The sequence below is a fragment of the Lissotriton helveticus genome, chromosome 5_1, assembly GCF_964261635.1.
Source record: "Lissotriton helveticus chromosome 5_1, aLisHel1.1, whole genome shotgun sequence".
NCBI classification, from domain to species: domain Eukaryota; kingdom Metazoa; phylum Chordata; class Amphibia; order Caudata; family Salamandridae; genus Lissotriton; species Lissotriton helveticus.
The window spans coordinates 375,755,484-375,766,746 of record NC_136065.1 but is presented as its reverse complement, the minus strand read 5'-3'; the positions used below and the strand labels follow the sequence as shown (position 1 = coordinate 375,766,746).

The window sequence follows — 11,263 nt, the reverse complement described above, 5'->3', positions numbered from 1 at the left end:
AGATGCACCAGGGCTGAATCCAGGATCCAGCCCAGCGTAAGAAAAACGTCCGTAAAGTAAATGTTATTGCTGTTTGCTTAAAATTCCCATTGAGCTCAATGTTATAATTGTGTAAAGTTTGTGTTGCATATTGCAACCCCTGTATCTATTGCATTCAAAAGTCTATTGCTCATTGAAAGTATTCAACTGTAACATCTCATTCTGAGAAAGTATTTTTATACCAACCTGTGGTTCTAAAATTAAACAACAATATATTTGTATATACAAAACAATTGGCCTAGAGTTCAGTTCTTGAGTGTGTGAGACCATTTGCTGACTGAGTGTGTACATCAAATGCTTTACACTGTTCTTGGATACTGCCTTACTGCTCGACCAAGCTACCACTTTAGAGTAAGGTTAGATCTAACTTTAACCTTTGCCAAACCTCTGGTGACTGCTTGACTCTGTACCTTACTTTGGTGCAGTATATTCAGAGACACTTTCTTACAACGGTCCACCGACATTGAATAAAATACTTAGAAAAATAATTGCTTTGTTGCTCTAAACAAATCAATTCAAACCTTTCAAAAAATTGACTGATACCTAGATAAACTCCCCTAGAAACAAGTGTGAAATACCATCTGCAACATCAAAGATGCGGATTACAAGATTCAATATCCAAAACACTAGGTCCCCACACCAGTTATCTACTCCAAGTCTATGCAAATCAATCAAATAAATTAAACCAGTCTCTTAGGTCACTGTTTGATTTTTGTCGTAGTTTATTCTGTGTATCAAAATTATAAGTGCCTTCAACATTACCCATGAAAGAACCATTAGATTGGAACTGTACAAATATTTACATCATAAAAACGGAAACATGGTTTCAAGTTCAAATGCAGATAAATTCTTTTTTTGTACAAGATTCACGACGCTCCTACCTTAAAAAAACAATATATACAAAAGGAGAGTAGGTACTGCAGGAGATTTAGATCAGCAAGATTCGGCTCCAAGTTGAACACAAGGTTCAAAAACACAAACTCATTGATTCCTCCTTGACACACAGTTGAGGGAAGCACATTCAGCTTTTGCCCAATTGCTTCACTGTTCTTTTTTTTTTAAATATAGTTTGGAATCAAACAGACATAGCCATGGGGGGATGGTGGGGGTGGGTGTGGGAGGGGGCATAAATTAAGGTCTTGAAGAATGATAGGGAAGAGGTTAAGAAGATTTGTTAGACGTGTATAACACGTGTGGCTTGAAAAAAGAAAGGCAATGTCTTGATGAAACACTTACAAATGAGTGACAATGCAAAGTCTGAGTATGAAAATAAGCCTCTTCTCTGAAAACACATTTTTGGCACAGATAAAAAAAAACATGTTGTAGGGGTCGGATCGCTTCAAAGTCAGTATTATATATTTATATATATTATATATATATATTTATATATATACACACACACACAAACAGTTCTGCATAAACCCAATAGGAAAGGAAACTAGGCCACCCCCTTTCCCAACTGATTTTTTTCACTGTAAACTTTACATCCCAAAGCAACAGACACCCTTCTGCAGTAGGTGTCTGGATATCAAAAACAAGAGGAAAGAGATTCACCTAGATCCAGGAGAAAAGGTGTGAAATGATTCTTGACCCATGGGTTTATAATCGCTGGATATCAACAAGAAGTCGACACTGTTCCTGGCTTTAGCTCGCAAAAATGAAAACCACAAAAACTCATCAACTCAGGACATTCCAGAACGTCACACTGCATGTCTTTCTTCAAAAATAAAAAAATCTGTACAAAGGTCCAAGAGTCACTAATTTAGTGCAAAGGCAGTTCAGGCTCTTTCTTTTCAACAAAAAAAGCTTATACACACACATCGCTGTCCTTTTATGTCCCAAAAGCAGTATGTGGAAACCCTATACAAGACCGCCTGATGAGTGTATCCATCGCTGAAGAGCAAAAATGCAATATGTAAACATACAGGGTAGCAGCACCACTAGCCCTACACAGCCAAAGTGTCATTAGTGCCCCCTAGAGCACAAGGCTGGTGTAGTCTGGCAGCATTTTCTTATTTGTGTCCATTTCTTTACAATATTCGTTTTTGCTGCAGGGCCCTCCGACAGTCATTTGTGCCCAATCTGTTCACACTGATGCAATCACAATCATAAGATGCGGCGATATATTAGAAACGCTGGAGAGTAAGTCTGGGGCCAGGCGGGATAGATGACTTTCAGAGAATTCACAAGGTGGGAAGATCTGGAGCACATAGGCAGGCTAGAAAAGAAAGACAGATTCAGATTTGAAACAATCTTCAATTCATTACATATAATGTAGCAAAAGCCTGACATGCATATCTCGAAATGCACACTTAACTATACAACCAAAAACATGCTAGAAACCACTTTAGAAAGACAATATACTCACCTGTATCACTGATAACATTCTCCACATAAAATGCACACTTGCATCTTCAAAAGACCCACATCAATTATTATACGAATGAACTACCACACAAAACCACCCAATATTTTCTAAAGACAACAATCATATTAGTCCTCAGCCTATTAGCCTTTATCTAGAGCAGGAAGAAAACAAAAAGTCCTGTAACAAGAGGCTCAGACATAGCGGATTAAAATACTTGCACTGAAATTACTTCCAAGGTCAATTAAAGTATTACATTTAAAGAAAGGCAATTGAACAAGAAATATTCACTTACCTGTAACTCAAGTTCTCCAACATTGGTATCTTTTATATATTCACATGTTTGAATCATTCCCTGCTATCGGTCTGGGAATCCCCAGTACATTAAAATAGCAGTATACAGTGTAAAAATATACAACATACAGTATATAATTAGAAGAGGCCATAGGCCTTAAACAAAATAGAATGTTTAAACACATCCACCTCATTTGAAAGAACCCAAACTTCAGCAAATGAGGTGGAAGCTTATGCACTACTACGCTCCCCTAGAGACCACCATAGCTCAGATTTAAAAGCGCAAGTTTGTGAAAATAGAATATAATTAGTCGTATGTGAATTTATAAAAGATACAAATGTTGGAGAACTGGAGTTAAAGGTAAGTAATTTCTTCTCCAACATTGAATCTTTTATATATTCACATACCCGAATCAGAATAGCAAGCAGTACACAAAATCGAACAGAACAAAGCGGGGAAACAGGCTAACCTGTAAAAAAACCTGGTTTCTCAGGATTGCCTGCCTCACTGCTGAGTCAGCCTCTCCGTCCACATCTAGGCAGTAATTCTTCAAGAACTTATGTGTGCTCTTCCAGATAGCTGCATGGCATATTTCTTTCAAGGGCACCCCAGCATGGAGTGCTTTAGTTGAAGCCATGCCCTTGGTGGAATGCACCATCACTCTTCCCTGAAGAAGACACTTGGCCTTGGCATGACAGTATGCAATACAGGCTAAGAACCAACAAGCTATCCCATTTGGACAAGGCTTGACCTCTTCGTGGTTGAGCAAATGTTACAAATAGCTGATGTGTGCATGTCCTTTGTCTTGTCCACATAGATTTTGAGACATCTGCGCAAATCTAACAAATGTAATAATCTTTGTGCTGGTGAGGAAGGATTGGGAAAGAAGGATTAAGAAGGTCAGGCTCATTCAGATGAAGTCAGCATTCACCATAGGAATGAATTTAAAGTTGGGTCTGAGTGTCACTTTGTCGTTAGTGAACTGGAGAAAAGGTTCTCTGCCGGTGAACGCCGGAACCTCTCCCACTCTCCTAGAGGATGTTGGAGACGAGAGTAGTGCTGTCTTCCATGAAACAAATTTTAAGTCTGCTCTATCTTTCGGGTCAGAAGGAGGTATCATCTGCGAATTTAGGACTTTATTAAACTCCCATGGAACTGGAGTATATCAAAGAGGTGGATAAGCTTTGAAGAGACCTTTTATAAATTGTTTAAAAATCCTTTGGGGAAAACAGCGTAGATGTCGAACAGTCAGTCCTACTAAATCGAATAGTTTACCTGTCGGTGTAGTTTTGCAGCTTGAAGACTTTCTGGATTCACTATGCTGTGCATTATTCCGCCATCTCGTGGTTGGGTCCGGAATGGTTGTATTTTCCATTTTTTTGGCCCAGGTAGGGTGGGTATCTATGTACCAATATTTGGTGTCCCCTGTGACGTCGGTGCGCTTCCTGCGGAAGCTCCCTCCTATGGTCGTCATCTTCGGATTCTTTTTTCTGTTCATGTTTGATCGTTTTTGTTTGTCTATGAAACCTATTCCTCTTGGCTCCTTCTGGCGGAGGAGGGTGGGATCGCTAGTGAATCCAGAAAGTCTTCGAGCTGCAAAACTACACCAACAGGTAAGAAACTATTAGTTTTGCAGCGTGAATCTTTCTGGATTCACTATGCTGTGCATAGACCTTGTAGCGGTTTGTTAGGTCAGTGGTGGCTGGGTGGAAGAGGAGCTTGGATTCCTGAATTTGTGTTGTAAGACCTTCTGTCCCACTTGAGCTTCCTTATTCATTTGAATATCCACACAGTAATGTTTAGTGAAAGTGTGCACAGATGCCCACGTTGCCGCTTGGCAGATGTCCTGAATAGGTGTGTTTGCTAGGAACGCAATGGTGGCTCCCTTCTTCCTTGGTGAGTGAGCCTGCGTAGTGCCATGCAATTCCTGTCCCGATGGCTTGTGGCAGTATTGTATCATTTGTGAAATCAACCTTGCAAAAGTGTTTTTGGTTACTGGTCGGTCCAGAAAACCGGTGGCGAAGGAGACAAAAAACGGTTTTGTCTTCCTGCACTCCTTAGTGCGTTCTATGTTAAGCATTACTGCCCTTCTGGCGTCCAGTGTGTGTAATGCTCTCTCTGCGCTTGTTGTAGGCTTTTGGAAAAAACTTGGAATTTAGATAAATGGATTGATGTGGAACCTTGAAACCACCTTTGGTAAGAAGTGTGGGTCAGTTCGCAATACAACCTTGTCACTGTGTATTTGGAAGTAGGGTTCTTGTAATGTGAGTGCTTGCAGCTCACTTACCCTTCGTAGTGAAGTGATCGCCACTAGAAAAGCTGTTTTCAGCGCGAGCATACGGAGTGTGGCCTTGTGCATGGGTTCGAACGGCGCCTTCATTAGTTGCACCAGTACCACGTTGAGGTTCCATGTTGGAGGTGGTATCCTCTTAGGCGGGGGTTATTCTTTTTGCCCCTTCCAGAAACCTTTTACCACTAGTGAGGTAAAGAAACTTCTCCCTGTTTCTCCACTTGTGTACGCTACTATTGCTGCCAAGTGCACTCAGAGGTGTAACTTAGCTTGCTTTGCAGTAGATGAGTTAGGTATTTTAATACAGTGGATTCCATTGTTATCCTGTTTTGAAGTTTCTCCTTGGCGCACCATTGCGAGAATCTCTTCCATTTGGCTGCGTGGCATTTTCTTGTGGTTAGTCTTCGTGCCTCCTGCAATACTGCTCTAGTGCTCTCAGGCAGTTTGAGGTGTGCGAACTGTAAGTCTTCAGGAGCCATGCCGCTAGGTTGAGGCTCTTAGGCTCTGGGTGCAACACCTTTCTGTTTTGTATGCTTAGCAGATTTTTTCTTTTTGTGAACTTTTGAGCTGGGCGCTGCGCCATCTCCATTATTTGTGAGAACCAGGTCTGTCTGGCCCACTGTGGTGTGATTAGAATCAGCGTCATGTTGCTGGTTCTGCACTTGTTCAGTAACCCGTGTAGCAGTTGTATCGGTGGAAAAGCGTAGGCAAATGTCCCTGACCAACTTATCCATAGGGCATTCCCTAGGGATTGACTGCACGTTTGTCTCGATGTGAAGTGTTGGCATTTGTCATTTTGGGGTGTTGCAAACAGGTCTGTTTGCGGTGTCCCCCATTTGTTGAATACTTTCTGTAACTCGTGGTGGTTGATCTCCCATTCGTGCGGTGCTGACCACCGTCTGCTCAGTCTGTCCGCTTCCACATTGTCCTTTCCTGGAAGGTGTATTGTTAGTAGGTCTATTTGTTTCGGGATAGCCCATTTCCAAATGTCCTGTGTTAGGGATGACAGGATCACTGAGTGAGTACCTCCTTGCTTGTTTATGTAGAACATTGTTGTGGTCTTGTCTGTTTGAATCAACACTCTCCTTCCATATAGGTACTCCTGAAAGGCCTATTACGCTAGAAAGACTGTCTTTAGCTCTAGATTGTTGATATGTTTGACTGTGTCTTGGGGCTTCCACAATCCTCTCACTTTGAGGTTGTTCATGTGCGCTCCCCAACCCACCTGGGATGCGTCCGTAGTGATGGTCACTGTTGGAGCTGGTTGTGTGAATGATTTTCCCTGTGTTAGGTTTCTTTAGTTCCACCACGCCATCTCTTGATGTATTGTTTGCGTGACAATCATGAGGTCCTCCCAGCTCCCTGTAGCCTGTGACCATTGCTGTTGAAGCCATTCCTGGAACGGTCTCATGCGTAGTCGGATATTGGGGATTAATTGTCGGCAAGGCACTAACCCCAGTTTTCTGCCTAAAGTACATTCGGACTTCCATCTCAACGAGCCTATCATTTTAAAAACTTTCTTTCCTAATCCTCAATCACATGAAAGAACTTTGCATTTCCTTGACATTAGAAGATGTCTCAAGTTCTATTTACAACGGACTTCTACAATCCGTAAATCCGACCAGTTATTCGTGGCCTACTGAAGGATGCGGCAGGGACATTCAGTATCCAAGCAGACTATAGCTCGTTGGATTTCTGCTGCAATTTGCCTCTGCCATCAGCAAGCAGGAAGACCATTGCAAACAACTCAGAGAGCACATTCTACAAGAGCAATCTCTTCTTCTTCTGCTCTTTGTGGGTGTGCCTCTTCATCAAATTTGCAGAGCTGCAACTTGGTCCGGCAGACATACCAAGCACTACTGTTTGGATGCTGCCAGTGAGGCAGATACGTCAGTAGGACAAGCAGTTCTCCGTAATCTTTTTCAATAAGGTGAGCCTCCGTTCTACCCTTCTCCTCTGTACTGTTTTCTCAGACGCATTTCAGATATGATTATCATATATCGTAGAATTGCCCTGTATATACATATATACATGTATTTATGCATGGTATAGCATTCTAGGTATGTTATTGCATAATGTATTTTGTACATATGTTTGTTACAAATAGCGTCTTACGAGCATTATTGGTGTACTGCTTTCTACTCTGATTCAGGCATGTGAATCTATGAAAGATACCCCAATACCGGAGAAGAACAATAGTTACTTACCTGTAATCTGTGGTTCTCCAGTATTGGTATCTTTCATAGATTCACATGCAACCAACCCAACTCCCCTCAGAGGCTGGTTTTATGCTCTTATCACTTGGTTCACTCTTGTGCGAGAAAATCTGAGATCCCCAGCCTCTGAAGAGAACATTCTGGAGGGTGCTGTCGCCTGATTGGCTGCAGTTTGGAATCTATATATGACTTGGACAAGTCATAGATGTTGAAGTTTTTTTCCTTGTAGTTTATGGCTACTTTACTACCTGGTTCTATGTTACCCATGTTATGGTTATGTGCATAATTATTGCTTTTTTATGTACCGTGGGACTCCCACTCCGACGACGGGGAATGATTCAGGCATGTGATTCTATCAGCTAATGGTAAAACGGTTGTCTGTTGTAAATTGGCAGCAATGGGTTAGCATTAGCAGAAGCCATCTTGTAACTAGAAGTTAACTTATCCGCTTTGTGAAAGCCATTTTGTATTTCTGGCAGCCATTTTCTTTTCCATGTGCCCCCCATGTGCTCTGTCCTACCTTTGTTAACTGCTCTTGTAGTTTGCTTAGAGACAAACTATGTTTAGCATCTTCCACCTTCGCACATGCCCAGAAGGGCCTAGCTAATAGAATGCACCTGCTTCTCTAATATAACTGTCAGGCTATTTTTGCTGCAGTATGGAGAAGTAACTCTCCTCCCACTTTGTTGAGCAAGCAGATCTTGTACGCCCATCTTAGTCATTTTGCATGCTTACATGAGCCAGGACAGCCCCAGGGTCTTATGCGGAGTATGTAACCCTCAGCATATACAAGGCCTCCATTTTCTGTACTCCTCAGACTGCCTCATTCAGTTGCTAAAGCTTCTGTGTGACGTAGTCTCACTCATTTGAGAATAATAGAGAGTCTTTTATATTTCTGTGCCAATTACTTCTTTGTGAGTTTAAAAGGACCAAGTATCAGTGGGACATTTGGTGAAGACCCTTGGCACGGATTTTAGTCCGAAGGCCAGGGCTGTGAACTGGTAGTGCGCTTTGTCGATGGCAAATCTCAGTAGATGTTTGTGTTGTCTGTTCATGGGAATGTGTAGGTAGGCATCTTTGAGGTGTATGGTGGACATAAAGTCTCCGTCCCTTATCTGAGGAATAACCTCTTGTAGGGATGTCATCTTGATCTTTTGAGTCTTTATGTATTTGTTTAGGAACTGTAGATCCAGGATGGATCTTAACGTTTCGTCCACCTTTGGTATGAGGAAGCAGTTTGAGTACACTCCCTTGTTTCTTTCTTTGAACGGTAGTTTCTATCGCCTCCTTCTTGTGCTTCCTGTTGGAGTAGTACAAGTTCTTTTACTGAACGCACCTTTCCTTTTGGTTTCCTGTTTGGAGGCTTCTTTTCCAGTTCTATACAGTATCCGAACTGTATGATGTTCAGTATCCATTTGTCTGTTATTTTCTTCCACTCTTGGAAGAAGTGTTTTAGTCTGCCTCATACTGGTGTTACATGTTCGTTGATCCCTGATTTGAGTGCGTGTAATACTTTTGTGCTTATTTTGTTGTGCCCTTCCCCTAGCAGTGTTGTGTGGGTGGGCACGTTTGGTGGAGCGGAGTCACTTTGAGGTGGGTTGCTGGCCCCCTCTTCTTGTTTGTCCTCGTCCATTCGCCCTCCCGCAAAAGGACTGGCCCCTGGTCTGGTTTTGACAGGTTTGCTGCTGCTGATCCTGCTGCGCTTGGTTGTTGCCCTGGTAGTTCTGCTGGAATGTCTGATGCGATGTTCCCGTCTGCTTTCCCCCCTACCGTTTGGTCTCCGTGTCGGGGTGCCCCTTCCCATGCCTCTGAACTGCAATACCCCCATGGACCTTGCAGTTTCATTTTCATTCTTCAGCTGGGTCAGTTTCTCGTCGACTGGCGCTCCGAACAGTGTTTCTCCATTGAAGGGGGTGTTTAGAATGTTATTCTGGACTTCCGGCTTGAAACCTGAGATCCTCAGCCAGGCATGTCTTCTTTCCGTCACCCCAATCATCATGAGCCTACTGGATATGTGTCTGCCGCATCCAGGGCTGATTTTAGGCATGAGTTTTCTATGTTCTTGCCTTCCTCCACCAGGTGTGCTGCTCTCTGTTGGTATTGTTCAGGGAGGTGTTTGAGTAGCTGTCCAACCTCCTACCAAAGCTGGTATGTAAGCCTGTTGAGTAGGGCATTAGAGTTGGCAATGCGCAGTGGATTCCTGCATTCCTCTCGATTTTTCTCCCAGTGAGGTCTATCCTCTTACTTTCCTTGTCTGGGGGTGGGCCTGAGTTTGTTGGAATGTTGGCCCTTTTTCTGGCTGTTGCTGCAATGATGGAGTCAGCGTGATGGATCCCTGGATGTCTGGTGGGTCCTTGGAGGAATGTTTATACTTCTTCTCTGTCCTAGGTGTGACAGATATGCAGCTTGCTGGTTCCTTGAATGCCTCCTTTCCCTGGTCCAGGACACTTGAGAGCATGGGTAGGAATTGACTTCTAGTTTGAGTGGGGAGCAGAGTCTCTAAGATGAAGCAGGCTTTTGGTTTCTCTTCCTCCAGTTTCACCCCATATGCTGTTGCCGCATTTTTTATGACCATATTGTAGATGCCAATGTCATCCGGCGGCAAAGGCCTCGAAGGATATGTTTCCACGGCATCTTCCGGGCTTTCAGCGTTGAGGTCCTGCCAATCCAGGTCCTGCGCCACCGAGGATGCCGACCCAAACTTGTTTGTTGGTCTTCCTCGCCTTCTCCCTCATAGTAGTATAGGCCCTCTTCCTCCTGTTTCTGGGGCTCCGGAGTTCTCGGCGGCTCTTCGGCGTCTGACTCCTCTTCGTCCTCAACCTCGACGATCGTCGTCTGCTTCGACGTGATGGGGAACCTTTTCATCCATTCGTCGAATTCCTTTGGAGGATACTATCCATTTCGGCCTCGAGCCTTCTCTTTTTCCTCTCCATCTCGGCGACCTGTTTGGCGTCGAGGGTTTCGGTGGACCTCTTCGATGTCGAAGTTGACTTCGGGTCCTTTACTTTGGGCATCGAGCTCGCTTTTTCAGGGACGTGCTTTGACGACCTAGGCTTGACTTGGCTTTTCGCAGACTGGGAGTCCTTTTCGAAGGATCCGCTGTGCTGTTTGTCCCTGGATGCAGCTGCGTCCGTCAAATGTTTCGGCGCCAGTGCTCCTTTCGGATTTGGAATCTGTCCCTACGACCGTGTAGTCATCTGGTCCCTCGGCGATGTTGTCCTCTTCCCCACTGGAGAGGCCCAAGTCCCGGAGCGACAGAGGTTGACCTTGGCCTTGCATGGTGTATTTGGCTCTCCTCTGTCTTTCTGTTATCCTGAGTGTCTTCGGGGTAAAAGCCGAGCAGGTGTTGCAATCCTTGCTCTCGTGGTCGACCGGCAGACAGAGGTTGCAAGCTGGATGCTGGTACTTCTGCACGTATTTGTGGTGGCAATTACGGCAAAATTTAAAAGGTGTTTTGTCCATTCCTGTGCTCATGGGGCCCCCTGTGTGAGCATTCTCCGTTTGACATAGAAGTTTTCCATATTCTCCTCCTTCTTCGTCGTCCTGGCTCAGTGATGTTGATTGTGAGATTTATTCTCCAACTTTTTCGGTGTTCTTCTGTCTTTATTTTCTTCTTTTCTCCCAAAACTCTGGTACCTCTCGGTGACGATCCAGACCAAATAGCGGAAAAAAGAATCTAAAGATGGTGCCCAAAGGTGGGAGCTTCCCCAGGAAGCGTGCCGACGTCACAGGAAAGACACCAAAAGGTGGGACGTCGACACCCACCTGGGCTACGAAAAAAAAACCCAGAAAAACTGAAAAAATACTACGATTCCGGACCCAACCACTAGACCGCGGAATAATGCACAGCATAGTGAATCCAGAAAGATTCACGCTGCAAAACTAAGAACCCTGTGTAGGATTAGCCAACTCAACACAGGTAGAAATTCCACTAGGTCTTTTCTCATGGAGATACTCCTGCAAGATGGCCTCCAGAATCCTGAAATGCCAATAGGGGAAGAAGGCCTTGGTTAGGGGGAGGACCTTACAGGACAAGAGCAAGAGGTACTTAGTATTAC

At 43.9% G+C, this 11,263-nt stretch overlaps 1 protein-coding gene across 6 annotated transcripts in view; it reads right to left on the bottom strand.

Annotated features, from left to right (window-relative positions):
* Nucleotides 1-737: 737 nt before the first annotated feature.
* SPEN (spen family transcriptional repressor) overlaps nt 738-11,263 on the bottom strand; it is a 451,658-nt gene continuing 441,132 nt past the window's right edge. For all 6 annotated transcript variants that reach the window (XM_078642529.1, XM_078642530.1, XM_078642531.1 and 3 more), the window contains one exon: nt 738-2,257. In XM_078642529.1, coding sequence (XP_078498655.1) covers nt 2,126-2,257 — 132 coding nt within the window. In that variant the 3' untranslated portion in view covers nt 738-2,125. The remainder of the gene's footprint in view (nt 2,258-11,263) is intronic.